We start from the raw sequence: 26,682 nt of genomic DNA, 5'->3' as shown, positions 1-26,682 counted from the left end.
TGTGTTTGCAGCTGTTTGCTCTTATCATTCCCATTCAATATTTGGGGGCTCATTTCACTTTGATGGCACACACATCAAAACAGTAGCAACAGTTGTTCTTGCCAGGCCGAGAGTAGTGCTGATTTCACTGTATCTGGAGCTGCCCGTCTGTAAGTAACAAAAACAAAACCTCTGTTAAAGGTCATTCCTGTGATTTCAGGCAAGGCCCCTGCGATATGCTTTGCAGTTGTGTGGTGACAATTTAGCTTGCACCATGTTTACAGACCCAAACTTTGGAAAGCTGCTTTAGTTTTCAGGTGTCTTCAATTAGTTCTCAATATTATTTCAATAAATCCATAAAGCATTCCTCATAGTGTTAATAGTCTTTGATTGCAAAGTCTATTAACACTTCAGAATCAGGTTTAGGATTACGGGCAAATGTTGTGAAATTTGTTGTAGTACATTGCAATACATAATAATAAAATCTATAAATTACAATATGTAGATACAAATAAAATTAAACTAAATAAATATTGCAAGGAGAGAGGGGAAAAAAGTCTTCATGGGTTCATTGTCCATTCAGAAACCTGATGGCAGGGAGGAAGAAGCTGTTTCTGAAACACTGAGTGTGTGTCTTCAGGTTCCTGTACCTCCTCTTTAATGGTAGCAATGAGAAGAGGGCATGTCCTGAATGATGGATGCCACCTTTACGAGCCATCGCCTTTTGAAGGTGTCCTGGATGCTGGGGAGGCTAGTGCCCATGATGGAGCTGGCTGAGTTTCTGCTGCCTTTTCTGATTCTGTGCAGTCACCCCTCCCTTCGTACCAGACCATGATGCAACCAGCTAGAATGCTCTCCATTGTACATCTGCAGAAATTTGCCAGTATCTTTGGTGACAAGCCATTTCCCAAACTCCAAATGGAATATAGCGGCTGTTGTGCCTTCTTTGTAATTGCATCCATGTGTTAGGAACATTATGGAAAACACATTCTTCTGCCTGTTAGTGCACAAAAATGCACAAACCAAGATGGTGCTGGTGATATACAGTGATGTTTTGCAAGCGATTCACAAAACTACTAAATTTACTCTTTTAAACTATGATCGCTGCAATCTGCAGTTTGTGTAATTTCCCTTTAAGAAACGTGCTTTTGAACAGTCTAAATGAACTAGTGATTGTACCATCTCCTGAAGGACTCAATTTGGCTGCTACCAGTGGGCTGGAGGCATAGGAATCCTGGATTCCTCATCACTTGTTGCCCTGCAGCCATTGTGCTCCTGAATCGGTTTCAATGACCTCAGTGCTGAACGGACTCTGTAGCCTGTGGACACACTGTCAGGAACTCCGCAGCTCACCTTCTGAAGTACTTTGTGTTATTTACATGGTTTGTCTTTTCGTGAACATTGAACGTTTGTCAGTCTTGGTTCTGTGTGGTTTTTTGATGGATTCTGTTGTATGTCTTTGTTTTCCTGTGGGTATCAGCAAGATGATGAATCTAAAGGTTGTATATGGTATATATACTCCAATAATAAATTTACTGTAAACTTTGAACTTAACATGGAACATTGACATAGAGGAGTACAGTATGGGAACAGGCCCTTTGGTGCTGATCTAGTTAAGCTAGTAATTAAATGCCTAACTAAACCAATCCCTTCTATCCCTCTACTCTTTGCACAGTCATGTATCTACCTAAGAGCCTGCTCTTGGATTTTCCTCTACTTCCACCGTGGTAGTGCATTCCACGCACCCACCACTCTCTGTGTAAAGAAGCTTGCCCTGCACATCCTCTTTGAATTTACCCACCTTCACCCTGGGAAAAAGATATGGCTGCCTGCCCTTCGTAATCTTCTATCAGGCCTCCCATCAGCCTCTGCTGCTTTAGAGAAAATAACGCAAGCCTGTCCATCTTCTTAAAGCACATGCCCTCTAATCCGAGGAGCATCCTCTTCTGCACTCTCTACAAAGCCTCCACGTCCTTCCTCTAATGGGGCAATCTGACCAGTCTGTATTTGATAAAGCTGCAAAGTATCTACACTCAGAAGCCATGTTATTAGGTACAGGAGAGAAACCTGGTGCAGTCTCCTGCTGCTGTAGCCCATTCACTTCATGGTTTGTTGTGTTGTGTGTTCAGAGATGCTCTTCTGCACACCATTGTTGTAACCTGTCGTTACTTGAGTTACTCTCGCCTTCCTGTCAGCTTGACCCTCTCTGGCCATTCTCCTCTGACCTGTCATTACCAAGGACACCACGGTGATGCAGCAGTCAGCGTGAAGCTTTTGCAGCTCAGGATACCAACGTTTGGAGATCAGTCCCGGCGTCCTCTGTAAGGAGTCTGCATGTCCTCCCTGTGGAATATGTGGGTTTCCTCCGGGTGCTTATGTTTCCTCCAAAGGCATATGAGTCAGGAGGTTAATTGGTCATTGTAAATTGTCCCGTGATTAAGCAGGTTGCTGTCAGCACAGCTCAAAGGGCCTGTTCTGCGTTACATCTCAAAATAAATAGATCAGGCGTTTTCTCCAACAGAACCCAAAACGTCGACAGTACTTCTCCCTACAGATGCTGCCTGGCCTACTGCGTCCACCAGCATTTTGTGTGCATTGCTTGAATTTCCAGCATCTGCAGATTTCCTCGTGTTTGTGAGTTTTAGTGTCAGGTGTGCACAGGCACTCTCCCCCATTCACCTCCAATTCATCACCAGCCTAATTAAATCCAACTCTCATCTACAATCCTTGTTCACTCATTGAAGCAGCCAGCTCCATGTTTTCAGTTACCTTGTTGCCTAGTCATGTTACATATCTGTTCTGTCTTGTTTTGTAGCCCTTGATGGCTCATTATTTTGTAGTTTCGTTTTAAATATTGTTTACTGTTAAAACATCTCCGCTGCTCTGTGTCTGGGTCAGGTCTCCTCTACATCTCCTTACGGGATGAGTGAACCAATGATTGATCCAGCGGTGTAGCTCACCCAGAGGAATTCATCCATCTGCATGAGCACATGATCCCGAAGCAGCAGGAAACTATTGACTATCTGCTCACTACTCTCCATCTTGATCCAGTCAACCTCCCCCCTCAGAGCACCAGATTCAATGCCCAAATGCTTCACTGGATCCCCAACCTGATGACGCAATGTCCCTCCCACTTTGAGCTCCAGCCATTTCTATATTGTATGGACCAAGCCAAAATTGCCCTCGTTGTCTCTCCTGACTGTATAAGCTCTGACCCGGGCCACCACTAACTGGAACAATAAAACCACCACTTTCAATAAATATAAGGAATTTACTGTCAGGTTTTCGACCATCTGGGAAGTGGAAGGGGGACAGTCAGTCAGATACTTCACCTGCTCACTGCTGTCACACCACGCAGTTCTGGACCTTCATGGCAGAGTGGGGCTGGAATGCAGAATTGCACATGGCCCACTACCATCACGGCCTCTCAGAGTGCTTGAAAGATGAGCTGCCTACCCAGGAGACACCCACCAACTTCAAAAGCCTCATCACTCTGACCCCCGAATTGACAAACGTCTCATGGAACCAGATCATCAGCCAGAATCCCAGTTCCATTCCTAGATCCATGTCAGGCTGCAGGAACACATCATCAACATGTGGGAGAGCATCAGAGAGCACCATGAGTCCATCCAATTCCTCCTTATCGACTCACCCAATACTCCTCTTATCTTGGGTTACCACCGGCTCTTCTCTCACAACCCTCGCTTCACTTGGTCATCCGTGAACTGCTAAGCTGGGGACCCACCTGCCTGCAACCTCAGTTGATTTCATGGAGACCGAGGAAATGCTTGAACTCACCAAAACCGCACAGGAATATCACAACTTAGTCACGGCCTTCAGTAAGAGAAGCTAGCACCCTGCCACCTCTCAGACAACGTGACTGCACAATCGATCTCTTGCCAGGCACCACCCTTCCCTAAAGTTCTCCCTCTCCTCTCCTGAGACACAGGCCATTAATGACTACCTCACTGAAGCTCCTCAGCAGGACTTCGTTCGACCATCCCCGTTCCCTGGCTAAATTCTTCTTTGTCAGGGAGAAAGATGGGGGCTCTCTGTCTGCATTGACTATTGTGGACTCAACAAATAAGAACTGCTACCTTCTCCCCTTGATGGATAACATATTTGAAACAATCTGCGAGGCCCTGATCTTCATCGGATTGGATCCATGGAGTACACACAACTGCCGGGGAGATGAGTGGAAGACGGCATTCATAACATCCACTGGCCACTACAAATTCTTGGTGAAGCCTTCCAGATTTTCCAATAGCTACAGCGCTTCTTGGGTTTCCCTGACTTCTACCACTGTTTCACCAGGAAAATCGCCGCTCCTCTCACCTGCCTCACAGGTGACCTGGTCTGCTGTCGTGGATCACGGGTTTGAGGAGTTCAAGAGACGGCTCACCACCTCTCCGTTCTCTGGATCTTTTGTGGTAGAAGTGGACATGGTTGATGTGGGCTCTGGGGCCAGACAGGAAGACCATTAGACATAAAGTCAGGATTAGGCCATTTGTCCCATTGAGTCTGGCATCTTTCCATCATGGCTGATTTATTATCCATCTCATCTCCATTGTCCTATTACACCATAAGGCACAGGAGCAGAATTAGGCCATTTGGACCATCAAATGATGGCACAAAGGTGCGTCATTGAATAAAAGACACACCCTTATGCTGCCTTCTCATGCAGGTTCAACTCTACACAACTCTGTTATGGTGTAGAAGACAGGGAGTTACCTGTCATTAAAGGGGTCGTGGAGGAATAGAGACTGATGGGAAACATCGAGCCTTTCCTGACTGAGTGGACCACCAGAACCTGACATCCATACAACAGGCCCATCACTCAACCCAAGGCAGGCTCGCTCAGCCCTTTTCTTAGAGCATTTCAGCTTCACTCTCTCTTACTCCAAGAACACCAAGGCAGACACCTCAGCTGAAACTGAGATTGACTCTCAGCCCATCATTCTGTCCTCCCAGATCAACTCCCTGATCATCTGACATCTTGCGAACCAATCCACCAGACCCTACAGTGGAAGCCTGCTCCTGCCAACACACCCGGTATGGCAGCCTTGCACTCTGAGGCACTCCAGCTTCATCCTGCTCCAGCCATCCAGGCAGACGATGGACTCTGGATTTTCTGCAATGCCTGTTCTGTAGCTCACCTTGATCAGAGACAGACGCCAATTCATTGTTGTCTGCCCTCAGTGTATCCAGTCCAGTTCCTCCAACTAGAAACCATCTGGTCTTCTGTGGCCTCTACTGGTTCCTCTAAACCTGTAGTCTCACATTGCATGGATTTCATGACAGGTTTCCACCTTCCAGTGATTGTGACAGTAGTGGGCCGGTTCGCCAAGGTGGCCCAATTTATTGGTTTCCCTAAACTTCTTTCAGTCGCTGAGATGACAGACTTGGCTCTCCTATATGTAGTTCACCTCCACTGTTTCCTTCAGGCCATTGTGTCGAACTGGGGCCCACAATTAATCTCACGCTTCTGGCACCTCAGTGCATTTGTCTTCTGGCTATCATCTGCAGAGCAACGGACAGTCAGCAAGTGGAGAAGTGTCTGTGATGCTCCACCGTCTCTATCCCTTCCACATGGATGTAGCATCTGCTCAGGGCCAAGCTGTCCCACAATCTGCACACCTCGTCTGCCACCCTCTGAAGTGCTTCGTGGCTACCAGCCCCCATTGTTCCCTGTGGAGGTCCTGTCACCAGGGCTCTGGTTCTCTGATGGCACAGTTCTTGGAAGAGGGCACAGAGGGCCATCCATGCTTATTGTCACCACCATCAGTGCTCAGCCAGATTCCTTCAGCCTGGAGACCATGTCTGGCTGTTCCCTGCACACCGACTCCTGCAAACGCCTGTCCTGGTCCATTGGTCCCTTTAAGATTACCTGTCACTCACTACCTCTGGCTGCCATTGCCCCTCAGGATCACACCTGCCTTCCTCATGTCCTATCTCAAGCCTGTTTTCCATGGACCACTCAGCTCACCTGAGCCTGCACCTCTGGAGCCCAGGGTGGTGGAAGGTGGTCCAGTGTACACGGTTTGCCCATTGATGGATTCATGTTGTCGAGGACTGGGTGTGCCATACCTGGTTGACTGGAAGGGTATGGCCCAGAGGAGAGGTCTTGGGTGCTGTCCAGTTTCATCTTAGATCCATTGCTTATCAAGGAGTTCCACCTATCCCATCCAGATTGTCCTGGGCAGTCGAGTGCCAGCAAAAGGAGGGAGAAGGGTCCTGTCAGACCTGCGTAAGCCAGCACCTCTCAGTCTCCACCCAGCCAGCAGGAATCACCTGCCACTTATTTCCAACTCATTTAAACCCAGCTCTCATTCCCAATCCTTGTTCACTCATCCAGCCTCATCCAGTTGCTCCTAGCCTTTAATTACCCTGTCTTGTTACATATCTGCTCTTTCTTGTTTTATGACCCTCGAGGCTCATTATTTTACAGCTTACCAGTAAATTATCGTTCACTGATAAATCATCTCCACTGTTTTGCCTTTCATTCATTTTCTATTCATTCTCTGCATGCTCTGATAACTAGAAACTGTGTGTGAAAATCCCAGATCAGTTTCTGAGCTACTCAAGCCCACCAGCTCTGGTCCCAAAAATCACTCCATAGTCAAAGTCAGTTGGATCACACTTCTCCCCCGTTCTGGTGTTCCCGAATATCCTTTTGACCATGTCCGCGAGCTGTTATGCATCGAGTTGTTGCCACAGAATCAGCTGATTAGATATTTGCATTATGTTAACAAACGGGTACAGGTGTACCTAATACTGAGCGTAGTTTTCTGGCTCTGAAAATCAATGCCTTGCCTACTGAAGGCAAGCCTACCATGCAGCTTCTTTACCACCCTATCAACCTGTGCAGCCACTATCAGGGAGACCCGCAGAACCCTCTGGATATCACCACTGCAAAGGTTCCTGCTGTTAACAGCATATGTTTACGTTTGATCTCCCAAAGTGCAACACGCCACAGTATCGCAGAATGGATACTTATCGATATTTCATAATGTAGGCATAGTTTAAAAAGAAGAAAAAGTATTACAGTTTAGTGAGATACTTGGAGGTTTTATGAAGCAGGTCCTCAGCCTGGCATTAGTGGAGGCTTTGTGTACAGAGAGAGAGAGAGAGAGAGAGAAGGATTAGCTGGGTCAGTCAACCTAACATCAAATCTGGGCATATTAATGGAAAAAAAATCCAAGTACAGCAGGAATCAGCATTTAGAGTGACACTGATTTTTCAAGGATAGCATCAATTTGTTAAGGTAACACTGATTTTTCAAGGATAGCATCAATTTGTTGTAACACTGAGACATTAGCAATTGAAATTGCTGGAAGAAAGCAGAGCAGATACTGAGAATACTGTCACAGATATGAAGCACGCAATAGCCTTCTGAGTGGAGTCATTTCTCTGAGGTGTTAGGTTGTGGATACTCACCATCAGTTTGTCTTTCTTTAGGATAAGCATTGCATCATGGGAGAGAAGAGACAGTTCCGCAAGCGAAAAATATCGTCATGGTGCATTAAGGGGAAGGACTTTACTTCAGCGCTTTCATCAAAACCTTGCCAGTGCACAGAATTTGACTTTGAATGGTAATGAATTGGCTTTTGTGAACAGACTAGTTTTACTACATTAGAATTATAAATACAGTAGAATGGCTCAAAGTTAAAGTTTGCATGGTTTAGCAATTAGTTTACAAAAGCAATGTCATTCATCTGCATCGCTTAATTAAATACAGTAAATCTCAAAAGCAGAGTTTGTGAAACATGTAAATTTATTGCATTGGCTATTCTATGGAATGCACTTTGTATGTATTTATTTGAATGTGTTGCAATTGAAGCTCCAATCCACAGATAACTGTTAAGATAATGGGAAAAATCACTTGAATTTCCTGGCACAAAGTCTCTTGCAACATTTGTACAAGTATCGGGGCATTTTGTTACACATTCATAGGAAGCTATGGCACAGAAACAGGCTTTTGGCCCACCTGGCCTATGCAGAACTATCAGTCTGCCGAGCCTCATTGATCATAGCCCTCCATACCCCTCAATGTACCAATCCAAGTGTTACAATCAAACCCATATCCATCACTTCCGCTGACATCTCATTCCACACTCATGACCCTCTGAGTGAAGTTCTTCCTCATGCTTCCCTAAAACATTTCATCTTTCACCCTTAACCCATGACCTAGTCTCACCCTGCCTCTGTGGGAAAAAGCCAGCTTGTATTTACCCTATCTATACTCTTCAGAAATTTGTGTACTCTATCAAATCTACTTTCATTCTTCTACATTCTGAGGAATAAAGTCCGAACCTATTCCACATTTCCCAGTGACTCAAGTTTTCAAAGCTCAACAATGTCCTTGTAAATTTTCTCTTTCAATCTTATTGATCTATTTCCTGTAGGTACTCTAGCTGACCAGAATTGCATATATTGTTCCAAATTGGGCCTCACCAATGTCTTATGCAACTTCAGCATGACATCCCAGCTTCTCTGCTCTGTACTTTATTTATGAAGGCCAGTGTGCTAAAAGCTCTCTTTACGTCCCTATCTACTCATGTTGCCACTTTCAAGGAATTTTGGATTCGTATTTCCAGATCCCTCTGTTCTACTGCACTCCTCGGTGCCCTCCCTCCAAAGTGCAAGTCTTTCCAGCTGGTCCAGATCCAATTGAAAGTTTTGTTAGTCTTCCTCACTGTCTACTACACTCCCAGACTTGGTGTCATCCGCCATTGGCTGATACAATTTGCTACAGCATCATCCTGATCGTTGATATACATGACAGGCAATAATGGACCCTGCAGCACTCCACTAGTCCCAGGCCACCAGTCAGAGAGGCAGCCATCTGGCTTCTCCTGTGAAGCCAGTATCTAGTCCTATTTACTACCTCAACCTGAATGCAAAGCAACTGAACCTTCTTGACCAGCGTCCCATGGGGGACCTTGTTAAAGGCATTGCAAAAATTCATGCAACATCCACTGCCTTTTCTTCATCAGCTTTCCCGGTAACTTCCTCAAAAAACTCTGTAAGATTGATTATATATGCCCTAATCGCACACACCACAATGTTGACTATCCCTAATCATTCCTTGTCTACCCAATACTTAGATATCTGGTCCCTTAGAATACCTTCCAATAACTTTCCCACTACTTGATGTCAGGCTCACTGCCCTGTAATTTTTTGGTTTATTCTCAGAGCCTTTCTAAAACAGTGGAACAACCTTGGCTATCCTCCATTGCTCCAGTACCTCACCTGTCGCTAAGGATGATATAAATATCCCTGCTGGGGCCCCTACATTTTCTGCACTTGCCTCCTGCAGCGTCCAAGGGAACCCCTAGGGATGTATCCACCCTAATTTGCCTCAAGACAACAAGCATCTCCTCCTCTGTAATCTGTGTAGGGTCCATGACCTCGCTGATGTTTTGCCTCCGGAATGTCTACAAAGAGAAAGCTAATGTGTAAAATCTGTCCAGCATTATTAAACTGAGTATTTCAACACTTCCCAGTGCAGAAACATCAAAAGATGAGAACAGTAAAAGGCCTTTCAACCTTTTAATTCTGTTGCACGATTCAATATGATCATGACTGATACTCTATCTCAATGCCATAATTTCCACTCTTTCCCATGGATCCTTGATACCCTTTGTGACTCAAAATCCATTTACCTCCTTAAATATATTCAGGAACGGCCTTCACAGTAGAGATGCAGCACTTCGGGCCCAGCTGATCCCCTGCTGCCCAGTTACATCCATGTGACCAATTAACCTTTACATCTTTGAATGTGGGAGGAAACTCCCTTGGTTACGGGGAGAACTTGCAAACTCATTGCAGACAGCAGCAGAATTGAACCCTGGTTTCCAGCACTGTAATAGCATAGAAACAGAAAACCTACAACACAATACAGACTCTTCGGCCCACAAAGTTGTGCCAAACATGTTCCTACCTTAGAAATTACTAGGCTTACCCATAGCCCTCTATTTTTCTAAGCTCCATGTACCTATCCAAAAGTCTCTTAAAGACCCTATCGTATCCGCCTCCACCACCGTTGCTGGCAACTCCGTTCCACGTACTCACCACTCTCTGTGCAAAAAACTTACCCCAGACATCCCCTCTGTACCTATTTCCCAGTACCTTAAACCTGTGTCCTCTTGTGGCAACCATTTCAGCCTGGGAAAAAGCCTCTGACTATCCACACAATCAATGCCTCTCATCATCTTATACACATCTCTCAGGTCGCCTCTCATCCTCCGTCACTCCAAGGAAAAAAGGCCGAGTTCACGCAACCTATTCTCATAAGGCATGCTCCCCAATCCAGGAATCATTCTTGTAAATCTCCTCTGCACCCTTTCTATGGCTTCCACATCCTTCCTGTAGTGAGATGACCAGAACTGAGCACAGTACTCCAAGTAGGATCTGACCAGGGTCCTATATAGCTGCAACATTACCTCTCGGCTCCTAAACTCAATCCCACAATTAATGAAGTCCAGTATACCATATTCCTTCTTAACCACAGAGTCAACCTGCGCAGCTGCTTTGAATGTCCTATGGACTTGGACCCCAAGATCCCTCTGATCCTCCACACTGCCAAAAGGCTTATCATTAATACTATATTCTGCCATCATATTTGACCTACCAGAATGAACCACTTCACACTTATCTGGGTTGAACTCCATCTGCCACTTCTCAGCCCAGTTTTGCATCCTATCAATGTCCCGCTGTAACCTCTGACAGCCCTCCACACTATCGACAACACCTCTAACCTTTGTTTATCAGCAAACTTACTAACCCATCCCTCCACTTCCTCATCCAGGTCATTTATAAAAATCATGAAGTGTAAGGGTCCCAGAACAGATCCCTAAGGCACCCCACTGATACCGACCTCCATGCTGAATATGACCCGTCTGCAACCACTCTTTGCCTTCTGTGGGCAAGCCAGTTCTGGATCCACAAAGCAATGTCCCCTTGGATCCCATGCCTCCTTACTTTCTCAATAAGCCTTGCAAGGGGTACCTTATCAAATGCCTTGCTGAAATCCATATACACTACATCTACTGCTCTTCCTTCATCAATGTGTTTAGTCACATTCTCAAAAAATTCATTCAGTCCCGTAAGGCATGACGTTTCCTTGACAAAGCCATGCTGACTATTCCTGATCATATTATACCTCTCCAAATGTTAATAAATCCTGCCTCTCAGGATCTTTTCCATCAACTTACTAACCACTGACATAAGACTCACTGATCTATAATTTCCTGGGCTTTCTGGACTCCCTTTCTTGAATAAAGGAACAACATCCACAACCTTCAAATCCTCTGGAACCTCTCCCATCCCCATTGATGATGCAAAGATTATCGCCAGAGGCTCAGCAATCTCCTCCCACAGTAGCCTGGGGTACATCTCATCTGGTCCAACTTGATGCTTTCCAAAAGCTCCAGCACACTCTCTTTCTTATTATCTACATGCTCAAACTTTTCAGTCTGCTGCAAGTCATTACTACAATCACTAAGATCCTTTTCCATAGTGAATACTGAAGTAAGGTATTCATTAAGTACCTCTGCTATTTCCTCCGGTTCCATACACACTCTCCCATTGTCACACTTGATATGTCCTATTCTTTCATGTCTTATCCTCTTGCTCTTCACATACTTGTAGATTGCCTTGGGGTTTTCCCTAATCTTGCCCGCCAAGGCCGCCTCATGGCCCCTTCTAGCTCTCCTAATTTCCTTTTTAAGCTCCTTCCTAGTAGCCTTATAGTCTTCTAGATCTCTAACATTACCTAGCTCTCTGAACCTTTTATAAGCTTTTCTTTTCTTCTTGACTAGATTTATTGCAGCCTTTGTACACCACGGTTCCTGTACCATACCATAACTTCCCTGTCTCATTGGAATGTACCTATGCAGAACTCTACACAAATATCCCCTGGATATTTGCCACATTTCTTCTGTACTTTTCCCTGAGAACATCTGTTCTCAATTTAAGCTTCCAATTTCCTGCCTGGTAGCCTCATAATTCCCCTTACTCCAATTAAATGCTTTTCTAACTTGTCCGTCCTATCTCTCTCCAATGCTATTGTAAAGGAGATAGAATTATGATCACTATCTCCAAAATGCTCTCCCACTGAGAGATCTGACACCTGATCAAGTTCATTTCCCAATACCAAATCAAATACAGCCTCTCCTCTTGAAGGCTTATCTACATATTGTGTCAAGAAACCTTCCTGAACACACCTAACAAACTCCACCCCATCTAAATACCTTGTTCTAGGGAGATGCCAATTGATACTTGGGAAATTAAAATATTCCATCACAACAACTCTGTTATTATTACCTTTCCAGGATCTGTTTCCTTAGCTGCTCCTCGATATCCCTGTTATTATTGGGCGGCCTATAAAAAACACCCAGTAGAGTTATTTACCCCTTCCTGTTCCTAACCTCCACCCACAGAGACTCCGTAGACAATCCCTCCATGGTGTCCACTTTCCCTGCAGCCATGACATTATCTCTGATCAATAGTGCCACGCCCCCACCTCATTTGCCTCCCTCCCTTTCCTTTCTGAAGCATCTAAAACCCAGCACTTGAAGTAACCATTCCTGTCCCTGAGCCATCCAAGTCTCTGTAATGGCCACCACATCATATCTCCAAGTACTGATCCACGCTCTAAGATCATCCGTTTTGTTTTCAATACTTCTTGCGTTAAAATAGACACATCTCAAACCTTCAGTCTGAGCATGTCTCTTCTCTATCACCTGCCTCTCCCTTCCTCACACTCTGTCTACAAACTTTCTTTATTCGTGAGTCAAAAGCCTCTTCTACAGTCGCTTCAGTTTGGTTCCCACCCCCCCCCCCCAACAATTCAAGTTTAAACTCTCCCCTGTACCCTTAGCAAACCTCCCCAAAAAGATATTGGTCCCCCTGGGTTTCAAGTGCAACTCGTCCTTTTTGTACAGGTCACACCTGTCCCAAAAGAGGTCCCAATAATCCAGAAATCTGAATCCGTGCCCCCTGCTCCAATCCCTCAGCCACACATTTATCCTCCACCTCCTTCTATTCCTATACTCACTGTCGCGTGGCCCAGACAGTAATCCCGAGATTACTACTTTTGCGGTCCTGCATCTCAACTTCCTTCCTAACTCCCTGTAGTCTTTTTTCAGGACCTCTTCCCTTTTCCTACCTATGTCATTGTTATCAATATGTACCATGACCTCTGGCTGTTCTCACTCCCACTGCAGGATATTTTGGACGCGATCTGAAACATCCCAGATCCTGGCACCTGGGAAGCAAACTACCAACCGAGTTTCTTTCCTGCGTCCACAGAATCACCTGTCTGACCCCCTAACTATAGAGCCCCCTATCACTGCTGCCTTCCTCTTCCTTTCCCTACCCTTCTGAGCCACAGGGCTAGATTCTGCCAGAGGCACGGCCACTGTCAGTTCCCCCAGTGGGGTGTCCTCCCCAGCAGTACTCAAACAGGAGTACTTATTGTCAAGGGGTACAGCCACAGGGGTACTCTCTAGTACCTGACTCTTTCCCCTTCCCTCTCCTGACTGTGACCCACTTGTCCGTCTCCCTTGGCCCCGGTGTGACCACCTGCCTGTAACTCCTTTCTATCACCTCCTCGCTCTTCCTGACCAGATGAAGGTCATCGAGCTGCACCTCCAGTTCCCTAACTTGGTCCCTTAGGAGCTGAAGCTCAACACACCAGGTGTAGATATAGCCGTCCGGGAGGCTGGGTGACTCCAGGACCTCCCACATCTGACACCGAGCTCAGAAAACTGGCCTCACACACAAACTACTTCCTTTCCGCAATTAACACAGGTAAACCTACCTCGTCTCATTACTGCCTAAGCCCATTGAGCCAAAGCCCTATCACTCTGCTGCCTCTCACTCCGCTGCCCACTGGATATGGCAGTCTTCTTTTTGAACTTTTCTCACTCTACTGCAGGCATGGGCAAACTACGGCCCGGGGGCCATATGCGGCCCGTTAAGCTTTTTAATCTGGCCCGCAGAACTTGATGAAATTATATTAATAAACCTTGTTAACGTTTTTTCCCCGCAATTCTGGCGTTTTCCCAATAGATGACGCACTCTATATACATTTGTGGCGACCCATTTCCTGGCACATCCGAACCGGCTCACAATTAGCCAGCATTCCAGCTAAGGAAGATAGCCTGCGGGGATTTGCGAGCACAGAGCTTTGGAGCCTCTGCGCCACAGGGGGCAGGTTGAGGGAGGGTTAAAAGTGAGGCTGGGGATTTCGAATAAAGTTTTTTTCTTCTGCAGTTACCTGCAGTTAACTGCAGTTACCAACTCCGTGTCGTAATTTTAGCGCTGCATGTAGCACACCGCTACACATTGACCTTTGTTGAGGTGCAGCGTATTACTCCACATTTGCGCTTTACTCTTTGTTCGGCTCGACCTATTTGTGTGAACAGGCGTTCAGCGTCATGAACATCAACAAAGCCAGCCACAGATCCAAGTTAACTGACCAACACCTCAGATCCATCCTGAGAATCGCCACAACAAAACTAAATCCAGACTTTGATGCGCTGGCTATAAAGGGAGACCAACAACACTGTTCCCACTGAAATTAAAAATAAGTTTCTTCGTTGTGTTATGTAAAAAATGCATTTGAAAATATTTTTTTCAATAAGCCTTACATGTTACATGTCATTTCTGTTAAGTGATGGACATGAGTAGTGCGCAGGTGCACGTACGTTCTCAAAATAAAAAATGCGCTCCAGATCAAATAACGCGCTCCGCATACTGGCGCGCTGTCACTGTTCTGTCCTTGTGCTGGTCGTTGTTGAGTTTTGGCACAGGGGACAATTGAATAAGAAGGAGCAGGACAAGTAGACCTGCATCTCCTACCGTTTTTAAAATAAAGACAGTCAGGAGGAGAGTGATGATGATAATATCTTGAAGGATAACAGAATTTTCAGTGCTTTAAAATAATAACTGTTACTATTTAAAAAAGCTGTATTTTATTCATTTAATTTTCAGTGTTTTAAAAGTCATTTCAATAAATAGCTAAATACCATGGGACTTCAAAGACAGATATTTTGTTGTAATGCATTTGTTCATTTTCAATTGAAATTAAAGCACATGTTTTCTACATATCCCATGATATTTTATTTTCTCTTATGAGGTGTATTACCAAAACACTCTGTCCATCTGCTCCTGGTCCGCCCCCCCACCCCTGTCAAATTTTAGAACCTTTTGTGGCCCACAGGTCAAAAAGTTTGCCCACCCCTGCTCTACTCGCTGACATCATGCACTTGTGCAGTCTTGCTTCTCTTTTACCCCGACTAGTAAAACTGCCTTCACTCCGGAATTCCTTAGCCGTTCACCAAGCCTTCTTGCTCCAAGTCAAAATTTCACTAACTATTTTGCTACCATGCTGCCTTATCTGTGCTAGAGAATTCCATAGGCTCACTGTGCTGTGAATGAGCAGATTTCCACCCTAGTTTTCATATTCTGAGACTGAGAACTATGTTTCTGGATCTGTCAGCCCGAGAAGCATCACCTCAGCTGAGCCCCAGCAGACAGTTGTTAGTTTCAATGAGATCTCCTCTCATTCTAAACAAGCCAAGTCAAACTAATCTTTTTTCATACATGTTTTCCACCATCTGAAGAACTGTTTTCGTATTGTAGCCATACAACCTGCTTCAGATTGTGCTCAGTTGAGGTTAGTAGTTTCAACATCCACGTTGCAGAGCAAGCGTATGTGAGATGTTAATGTAATCAGCTTCAAGAACTCTGAAAAGATGTTGCAGTATTTAGTAGTGCATAATAACTTTATTGTGTTTTGCTGATTAATTTTGACCACCGAATTGTGAGGAGCCAATTTTTTCCTTCATTGTAGCAATCAGCATGCTTAAATAATTAATATTTAATACATAAAACGTAAGATTGCAACAGTAATCTTGGCACAATCTATCAATTCCACATACTTACTCAGTAAAAATGGGATACCCAAGTCATTTACAGATTTCAATATGAGACTATGGTTCCAGTCAGACACTAAATTAATTAAAATTTAACAAAGACCGGAGAACGGAACAGCACAAGAACAGGTTCTTCAGCCTAAATTGTCATGCCGACCCTGTAAATCTAATTCCTCCTGCCAACACAATCTCCAGATCCCTCTACCTTCCTCACATTCATGCACGAATCATCAGGTGCCTGATCACGTGCTTGACAATATAAAATCCTATGGCATTTCAGGAAAGATACTGGCATGGATAGAGGAATGGCTGACAGGCAGGGGGCAGTGAGAGGGAATAAAGGGGCCTTTTCTGGTTGGCTGCCAGTGACTAGTGGAGTTCCTCAGGGGTCAATATTGGGACCGCTACTTTTCACATTGGTTGTATTTGATTTAGATAATGGAATCGATGGCTTTGTGGCAAAGTTTGCTGATGATATGAAGATAGGTGGAGGGGTAGGTATTGCTGAGGAAGCAATGTGATTGCAGCAGGACTTAGACCAATTGGAAGAATGGACAAAAAAAGTGGCAGATGGAATACAGTGTTGGGAAATGTATGATAATATATTTTGGTAAAAGGAACAATAGTGTGGACTGCTATCTAAATCAGAGGCGATTCAAATATCACAGGTAGAGAGTGATTTAGGAGTCCTGTGTAAGACCCCCAGAAGGTTAATTTATAGGTCGAGTCTGTGGTAAAAAAGGCAAGTGCAATAGTGGCATTTTGTTCGAAGGGAATAGAATATAAAAGCAAGGAGATAATGCTGAGGCTTTATAAGACACTAGTCAGGCCACACTTAAGAGTATTGTCAACAGTTTTGGGCTCCATAACTCAGAAATAATGTGTTGTCATTGGAGAGTCCAGAGGAGGTTCATGAGAATTCTGGGAATGAAGGGGTTAACATATGAGGAGTGTTTGGCAACTTTGGGCCTGTACTCACTGGAATTTAGAAGAACTTGTGGGGATCTCATTGAAATGTACCAAATGTTGAAAGGACTAGATGGGTGGATGTGGACAGGATGTTTCCAATGGTTGGAGGTATTTAGAACTAGAGAGCACAAACTCAAAATTGAGTGGTGACTCTTTAGAACAGAGGTAAGGAAGAACTGATTTAGTCAGAGACTAGTAAATCTGTGGAATGTCTGCCACAGACTGCAGTCCATGGGTATATTTAAAGCAGAATCAGTTTCCTGATTGATCAGGGCATCAAAGGATAAGGCGAGAAGACAGGTGTATGGGGTTGAGTGCGATCCAGGATCAGCCATGATGGAATGGCAGAGCAGACTTGATGGGCTGAATGGCCAAATTCTGTTCCTATGTCTTATAATTTTATCTAAACATCTCTTAAAAGCCTCTAATGTATTTGCCTCTGCCACCATACCGAACAGTGCATTCCAGGCATCCTCCACTGAGTAAAAAAAACTCAACCCTCACATCCCTTTTGAACCTTCAATGGATGCCAGTGTATTAGACATTTCTACCCTAATTTAGAGCTTTAGTGAGGAATTTCTACCCTCCTATGCTTAATGCAGTGTTGTTACTTGAAAGTTATTTAGAATCTGTACGGTAGTAGATTGTCAACCTGTCTGCCAGGCATCAGCCTGCATAAATCATTATCTGTTTAAAAACATAATTGGAAAAGAACATTGGGGTGTAAACAACAGGTTTCTCATTTTCCATGCCTCATAGTAAGTTATAAATCTACTCTTATGTTGGAGAATTTCTAATTGCTCTTTGTTTCTTTTTGTTTTGCAGTGATTATGGATTTGAGCAGCAAAGTAATGGTAGATGTGTCCCTGCTTTCTGGTACAACCCAGATTCCCCTTCTGAGGACTGTAAGTTGGGACAGTTGTACACCAGAAGCTCTGGGTAGGTACTGCATGTCTGTCAATGACAATATTTCATAACCTCTGATTCATTAAATCAAAATACAAACCCTTCCTTCCTTCTCATTCACTCTTCACATCTTTTGGTTTGCATATGTTGTTTCATGTGATAAGGTACTAATAGCATTCTTCTAATGTGTTTTTTTTTTACTATAAGCAGCAGTCTTCTCCTCATCCCTTCTCCCTCTCAGTAACAGACTTTCATGGATGCAGTATTGGTGATTTAAGAACATAGGGCAGCACAGTGGCACGGTCCTGACCTGTGGTAGAGTTTGCACATTTTCCTCCTGACTACATAGGTGGCTTCACACATCCTGAAAATATGTGGGTTTATTGCCCACTGTAAGTTATCTCTAGTGTCTAGCTGAGCAGTGGAATCTGAGGGGAGTTGATAGGATCGTGGTGGGAATAAGATGTGGGGCAGCAGAGTAGGATAGTGGTTAGCACAACGCTTTACAGTGCCAGCGACCCAGGATCAATTCCTGTTGCTTCCTGTAAGAAGTTGGTACATTTTCCTTGTGACTGCGTGCGTTTCTCCAGATGCTCTGGTTTCCTCCCACAGTCCAAAGTCATACCAGATGGTAGTTTATTTGGTCATTGTAAATTGTCCTGTGATTAAGCTAAGATCAGGGAGTGCTGAGCAGTGTGTCTCGAAGGGCCAAAATGGCCTATTCTGCACTGTATCTCAATAATTAAATAAAAAAGATGTATTAGGGTAGAACTGGTGTAAGAATGGGTGCATAATTGCCTTTCCAACTCCCCAGCACCACACTCAACTGTCGGTGTGGATTATTGTGCTCGGGTTTCTAGCATTAAACTGATTAGAAGTACTGTTGAGTCATGGGTGACACGATACAACAGAGCGAATAGTCTTTGTGTTCTTGATTCCACCTGGTTTCTATTTCTCATAAATTAACGTTCAGCAATGTACACACATTTACTAAATAAGTATAAATTTTCCCATATTTCATTGTGTTTTCTATTTATTATAGACGTTGGAGAGACTTATTTGGCAGAAAGCTAAATTAATAAATTTCTTACTTTAAAAATATGTGCTATCAGGAATATATTCTGTTTAGTATTCATTGCTTCTAATAAATATGGACAAATCATTATTCTGAAATATTTATATACAGTGGATTCTAGTTAATTGGGCCATCAGTTAATCAGGCCAGCCACTTATTTGGGACAACTTTTAAAGAACAAAAACTAATTGAGAAATAGCCAGGATTCCATTCATTTATTTGGACACCATACCGATTAATTAGGGCAGGAGTCTATTGCTGAACAGTTTCTAACTAGCGTCAGTCGCATGCATTTGCATTGCTGTTAGACACACACTGTGCTTCAAGCAAACTATTTTTAATAGTGTCAGTTGCATGTGTTTATGTTCAAAATTAGTGACTTTTTATCACTGATAGTTATCAAAATAAGCTGTAAGACAATTTAGAACTGTTTTGCTCACTACAGTTTCAAGCATTCAGGCTTGGAGATGTCAGAAACAGACGGGAGTGATTTCACTACTTCAACAAGTTAGAAACTATGAAGAATTTAAAGGTATCAACAAGCATGTTGAATGTTACAATGAAAATGAAGATTTAGAGGATGCAATCATCAATGGCATTGTATGAATGCAGTCCATTATCTACACTAAGTGTCTGTGTTGATTTAGTTCATTTAAAGAAGACGAAGAAGATACTTTATTGATCCCAAAGGAAATTACAGTGTCACAGTAGCATTACAAGTGCACAGTTATACAAATATTAGAAGAGAAGTAAAAGAGAATAAAAAATGGGTTACCTCAAACAGTCTGACAGGAGGGGTCATCACTTCCCCAGCTGTAGGTTGACTCATTATAGAGCCTAATGGCCGAGGGTAAGAATAGCCTCTTATAGCGCTCTTTGGAGCAACAAAGTTGTCTTAGCCTATTACTAAAAGTGCTCTCTGTTCAGCCAAGGTGGCATGCAGAAGGTGAGAAACATTGTCCAGAATTGCCAGGACTTTCCATAGGGTCCCTTGTTCTACCACAGCCTCCAATGTGCCCAGTTTGACTCCTGTAATAGAGCCAGCCTTTCTAAACAGTTTATTCAGCCTGTTGGCATCACCCATGTTGATGTCATTGCTCCAGCACACCACTGCATAGAAGATCGTACTGGCAACAGAAGACTGGTAGAACATGTGAAAGAGAAGCCTGCATACTCCAAGGGGCCTTAGTTTCCTCAGAAAGTAGAGGTGACTCTGGCCCTTCACAGCCTCTGTGTTGGTGCACCTGTCAAGTGTCCCATTCAGGTGCACCCCCAGGTACTTGTAGGTCCTGACCATCAATAGTAACAGGGAGCAGTGCAGGCTTAGTCTTCCTAAAGTCCATCACTATCTCCTTTGTCTTACTGATGCTGAGCTGCAGGTGATTCAGCTTGCACCATTTAACAAAGTCCTCCACAAGGTCCCTGTGTTCATCCTCCTGTCCTCCCTTTATACACCCAACTATTGCAGAGTCATCAGAGAATTTCTGCAGATGACATGACTCAGCATTGTATCTAAAGTCCGAGGTGTACAGGGTAAACAGGAAGGGAGTCAATGCAGACCCCCTGGGGGCCCCAGTGCTGCTTATAGCCATGTCTGACACACAGCTCTGACGCCACACAAACTGTGGTTTGCCAGTCAGGTAGTCCATTATCCACTGATACAATGATAGTGCAAACCTGCATTGAATGGAGCTTTTCCCCCAGCAGTGAGGGCTGCATGGTATTGAAGGCACTTGAGAAATCAAAAACATGATCCTCACAGTGCTGCCCTGCTTATCCAATGGGAGTAGGCTCTGTTCCACAGGTAGATGACAGCAAGGAGATTCTGGTTGGCAAACTGCAGGGGATTGAGGGCCATTCTGACCAGGTATCAGGGTGAGCCAGAACCAACCTCTCTAGGGTCATCATTTAAGACTTTCTGTCAGCCCTTCTTGAGAACTGGGACCAGACATGATGTTTTCCACAATCAGGACCCTTTCCAGACTGAGACTCCGATTGAAAACGTGCTGGAAAACTCCACACCGCTGCTCAGCACAGTAAAAAATAATGTGATGGGGATGAATTCCTCTGCCAATCCGTATTAGGAACTGATACATAGTTTTGTAGTATTGCATGAGTATTGTTAATGTTTTAATTAATTTTGTCTTTTATTTAAATACATAATTCGTTACTCAGTTTGTCTTTTAAACCATTTCCATGAAACTTTGACTGATTGGAGCAGCCACATAATTTGGCAAAATGCACTGGTCTTGATATATCCCAATTAACCGGAATCCACTCTATATCTGGCATCAGTATATGTAGTACCACTTTGAGGCAACGGTAGTGCTAGGAGGGCAATATGGGCATTGTACATGCATAATTCCTGATCTGTGCTAATGCTGTATGATCTTGATTAAATTATGAAACGTTTTGACACAAATGCAAAGCAGTCACGGAAATGACATGTGCTTCATTTTGAGGTGTTTCTGCAAAAAGAAAGTGACACTTTAGGTGTTGATCAACCTGCTGATGGCTTGTTTTCATTCAGAAGCTCATGACTGGCTGTGAAATTGTCAAAGCTGCTGCTTTGGAGTAATTTTGATTAGTACTTTTCGCTCTAGACCGGGAAACATCCTGGGGAAAAAAATCTAACTGGCAGGAAAAAAGATACAGAGAGACATGCATGAAGTATTCAGTGTGCTAACTTCTCTCTCCTTCACTCTATCTATACTTAATGTGTGTGATTGTATATATTGGTCTGAAGGCTTAAACATTCCATGTGTTGGGCAGTTACAGGAAGGTGACACTCAACATCTGTAAAGGTGGTTTGGACAAAAGGCAAGGCTCCATGCAGTTCCGATGCCCACTAATGGCTCCCAGAGGGCTCCGGATAGTCACAAAAGGAGAAAGACTAGCTGTCAACCCTGGCGATGATGTTACATTCTTGATATCTCAGAGTCAGGTAACAGGTGCTTTTCTGATTGTAGATGAATATAATTATAGTTTTATTACAAATTAATATAATGTTGTGACTGTGCGTGAAGTCACCAGAGAGAGAGAGAGTGAAACAGTTGATATGAAAGTCTTTATTCATTGCAACAAGCTGGCATTCTTCTGGAGACACTCACAGTGGACTCTCTCAAATTAAAAGTACATTTCATTTTTATACCCTTAAGATCAAATTTAGTAGAGGTAATTCAATAATTACAGTGACATCATCTACCCCAATATTTTGGGTTGACAATGCTTCCTTTGCATTACATATAAACAGTGGGAGACATCTCTGAATGTTTGAACAACCCTGTTGGGACAAACTAATTGACGTGTACTCTTAAAAGCTTCTAAAGACAGAAAGCCAGTTGCCCAAGAGTGGTGTTTGGCGAGCTGACTTCTGAGTCCACAGTAGATCAGTTATTGATTGCTACTATACCTGTGACAATGTTTGATATGCTCAGTAATAACATCAGCCTGATCTGCCAGCTTCAACTTATGTCACAATGGTGCAAATAACTTAGCTCATGTGGCCTGGTTAGATGCAGGCCAATTAACACAACCCTATTGTCTTATCATTTGGCTGATGCATATTGTCACCATTTTGCAAACCATAACTCTTGGTCTGCTTTTAACTTCTATTTTCTGCTTGCAAATTACAATTAAAATTAAGAACTGAAGACTGATTCTTGTTTGAATTAATAGTTGCTATATTCACATAACTCCAGAATACTCCCTAACATCATAGATGCACACTAATACAAAAAAGTGGATATTGTTAGGAGATACAAGAGATTGCAGATGTTGGAATCTGGAGCAACACACAAAGAGCTGGAGGAATTCAGCAGATCAGACAGCATCTATGGAGAGAAATGGACAGTCAATGTTTCAGGTCAAGAGCCTATATCTGAGACCTTTCCTTTGTTTCTTTGTTTGTTGCATCTTGATATTCTTACGTAGCTTTCACAAAGAACGAGTACATTCATCCGTTCAGTGTAAGTGTAGTTTTACTTCCATCACTATACAGCTGAAATATCATCAACCATTATTTAATTGGCCCCTTACTTTTAAAGCAGGAATCAATGAACTAATTAGTGCCAATGCAATTAATATGGATCAATACTTTTAAAGATTAAGCATACATAGATAATTTACCTGTTGTACATCTTTAGCCAGTTAATGCAATTAAGTTCAAATGCATATATTCTGTAATTATTACCATTTTGTAATAGCCGTTGGACTATTTTTATCAAAGCAAATGCAGTCTATAGAACACAAGTAACTTATCACTTTAAAAAAAATATGCTCATTTCTTTTGTCATTCATCACATTTTTGATTGTGAGTCAGTGCACACACTGTTGGTAGTCTATTGAGTGTATCATTTCCATCCTCAGTGAGACTGGGGGCTTCATCATAGACAACAGACTGATCCAGGAGCCTTTTTAGTTTTAAAGCTGCAACTTCCAGTGCAATTACCCAGCTAGTGATTAGAGAAATTCACTTATTTCCTTTTGCTTTTTAAGTAAATCAGACTAACCTGTAGCAATGACACAAAGTCAAAGTGAAGATAATACTTTTACTAAAATTCATCTATAAAGATACTGATTCAGGAGCAACAAAACCAGATAATTTTGTTATTGTGTATGTTCTTAGTGTAAAGCCTTGACCCCTACCGTTTAAAAGATGATAAATTGTAGTATATTTTGGCTAGCCACTAAAATCCTTTGAAATGTAGAAAATTCAAGAGGTATAGAATATAATGGCAGGGATGTGATGTTGAGGTTCTATAAGGCACTCGTGGGAGTATTGTGTGCAGTTATGGGCTCCTTATTTTAGAAAGTATTTACTGACATTGGAGAGGGTTCAGAAAAGATTCACGAGAATGATTCCAGGGATGAGAGGGTTACCGTATGAGGAACGTCTGGCAGCTCTTGGGCTGTATTCCTTGGAGTTCAGGAGAATGAGGAGGGATCTCATAGAAACATTCCAAATGTTAAAAGGCCTGAACAGATTAGATAAGGCAAAGTTATTTCTAGGACAAGAGGGCACACCCTCAGGATTGAAGGATGTCCTTTTAGAACAGAGGTGCAGAGAAATTACTTTAGTCAGAGGGTGGTAAATCTATGGAATTTGTTGTCACAATCAGCTGTAGAGACCAAGTCATTGGGTGTATTTAAAGCAGAGATTGATGGGTTCTTGATTAGCCAGGGCATTAAACGGTATGGAGTGAAAGCAGGGGAGTGGGGATGACTGGAAGAACTGGATCTGCCCATGATTGAATGGTAGAGCAGACTCGATGGGCCAAATGGCCTACTTCTGCTCCTATATCTTATGTTGAAGTGGCATATTTGAATTTTAATTTTTGAAGACATTATTAAAACAAGAAAGGCCAGGGTCACCTCTACTTTCTGAGGAGACTGAGGTCCTTTGTTTGTTAATCATGAGCAACTTCAACATTTTTGAAGGTGTACAGGCAGCCCCCGGGTTACATATGAGTTCCCTTCCTGAGTCCGTCTTTAAGTCGGATTTGTACATAAGTTGGAACAAGTATATCCGATATTATTTAGCGTCAGTTAGTCAAACGTTTGTCTTAGTATATAGTATATATTTTACCTTTCTATGCATATAAAACACCTAAGAAACATATGTATTCCAATAATTAAATCACTGTGTTGCTTAGTAATAATTGTAGCTTTCATCAGGAAGGGCCTTTCACATTATCCATTATTCTCACTTTATCCGTTATCCTTTAAAATTGTTCCAATCATTAACCGACTGTAGCCTAAAGATCTTCCAATGACTGATGGCATTTCACCTCTTTCCAAACGCTTTATTATTTCCACTTTACTTTCAATCGCGATCGCTTCCCGTCAATGGAACAAAAACACTGCAGGCGGCGGGTCCCAAGGTCCGCTAGGTCCTAAGGACCACCACACTGAATTCCCCAAGTCCTAAACTCCAGTGCACTGAGACAGGTTAAATGGGACAAGTGGGGGCTGTGCTGGGTTTGGGTATTTGATCCTCAACAATATTCCGCGTGGGAATTTAAACTGGAGGTGGCAGTGTTTTTTTTTACGAGGTCGAGTTGCGAGCTGAACATTAACCCGGCACGGATGGTACAGGAGTCACAGGATCAACATCAACCCAGCACAGGAGCAGTCTGTCACTAAATCGAACTCGGGAAACTCCGTTCTCAAGCCCAGCGCTGATCTCACTGTGCCACCAGCCGACCGAAGTGGGGGGGGCGGGGGGGCGGGGTCAGGGTGAATCTTACTAAGAAAAGTTTAAGCTAAATACAAAGTTAAACACTCAACACAGTGTCAATGGCAATGACTTAAAATGGCGGACAGCATCGCAATCCAACTTAAAATGGCAGACGGCATCGTGATCTGACTTAAAATGGCGGACAGCGTGCTCCTTCCTTGGTTTGTAAGTATGAGTTGTCCGTAAATTGGACGTTCGTAACTTGGGGACTACCTGTATTGAATTTAAAATTACGTAAGATGCCAGATGTTCAATGTGTGGTTACAACAATTTAGGTGTGTTAACTTTCCCCTGGCTGAGGTGAAATATCCACCTCATGTTCTGAGTATCACATTTGTTACATCAACTGACAACCTTTCTTCCATGAAACTCTCATTCACTAAGTGGAATATCTCAAGGCTTTCTCGTGGTTCTGATATTCACAGTTACTATCTGATAATTATTTTTGTAATAAAGTACCCTGGTTAATATTTTCTATACCTCTGTCCCAATGGTACTAAATACAGTATCTGTACTACAGAAATCAAAAAGCCTGTGGTATGTCAAATTATCAGGTGAACGAGTAGATTTTGGGGTACTACAAGTCTGTGTCTTTATTGATGCTTTGCTACACACGAGTGCTCGGTGGAGGGTGCTGATGCTTTTTTGCTGGTGGGGGTGGGGGGGGGGTCATTGCTTTACTGCTGTTTGTGTGTGAGAGGGGGGCTTTGGGGTTTTAACTTTGGAGCACTTCTCTGTTTTTGTGGATGTTTGCAAAAAAGAATTTCAGGATGTATATTATGTACATTTCTCTGACATTAAATGTACCTATTGAAGGCACTAGCCTGGAATTACATTTGGTGGCTGAGAATTGATGACGACTTTGAACACATTGTTCATGCATGCAACACGTGCCAGCAGTCTTGACCTTTGAACACTCCTGTAGCATTGGCCAACCAAACTCTGGAGATGTTTACACATATACTGCGCAGGCCCATTAGACAGTCACATGCTATTAGTAGTTGTCTATGTGCTTTCGCAATGGATGGAGACCAAAGCGGTGAAGACCTCGACCAGCCAGTTGATGATAAACATTTTACACACACTATTTCGTGCACATGGAATGTCTGATACTGTTGCCTGTGATAATGGTCCCGTGTTACAAGTAAAGAGTTTAAATTATTTTTAACATGACAATAGAGTTTGGTTGCTACATACGTCCCCTTATCATCCATCATCAAACAGTATTGCTGAAAGAGCTGTTCAGTCTGTCAGGCAATGGATATAGATGTTGAATGGGAACATACACACCAGGATCAATCGGTTTTTGTTTGGGTACTGAATAATTCCACAAACTACCACAGATTTCTCACCATCTGAGCTATTGATGGGCTGCAGGTTGCATTCCTGATGGGATTTATTGTGTCCGGAGCTGGAAAACAAGTAAGAGTAGGTTACATGGTTAGCACAACATGATGGGTTGAAGGGCCTGTAATGTCCTGTCGGTTTCTATGTTCTATGAAAAAGTGGGTGTGAGATGTAGCAGTGAGCATGATAGCTGGGATGGGGTTATATACAACTTCTAGTGTACA

At 43.3% G+C, this 26,682-nt stretch overlaps 1 protein-coding gene across 4 annotated transcripts in view; it reads left to right on the top strand.

The window, feature by feature from the left end:
- Positions 1-26,682, top strand: part of sorcs2 (sortilin-related VPS10 domain containing receptor 2) — a 727,841-nt gene that overhangs the window by 660,780 nt on the left and 40,379 nt on the right. For all 4 annotated transcript variants that reach the window (XM_059964841.1, XM_059964844.1, XM_059964843.1 and 1 more), the window contains 3 exons: positions 7,438-7,571; positions 17,718-17,831; positions 21,646-21,817. In XM_059964841.1, the coding sequence (XP_059820824.1) occupies positions 7,438-7,571; positions 17,718-17,831; positions 21,646-21,817 (420 nt within the window). The remainder of the gene's footprint in view (positions 1-7,437; positions 7,572-17,717; positions 17,832-21,645; positions 21,818-26,682) is intronic.

This window comes from Hypanus sabinus, chromosome 3 (genome assembly GCF_030144855.1).
Source record: "Hypanus sabinus isolate sHypSab1 chromosome 3, sHypSab1.hap1, whole genome shotgun sequence".
Classification (NCBI taxonomy): Eukaryota; Metazoa; Chordata; class Chondrichthyes; order Myliobatiformes; family Dasyatidae; genus Hypanus; species Hypanus sabinus.
The sequence above is the reverse complement of the archived record's forward strand: the minus strand, read 5'-3'. Positions and strand labels throughout refer to the sequence as shown.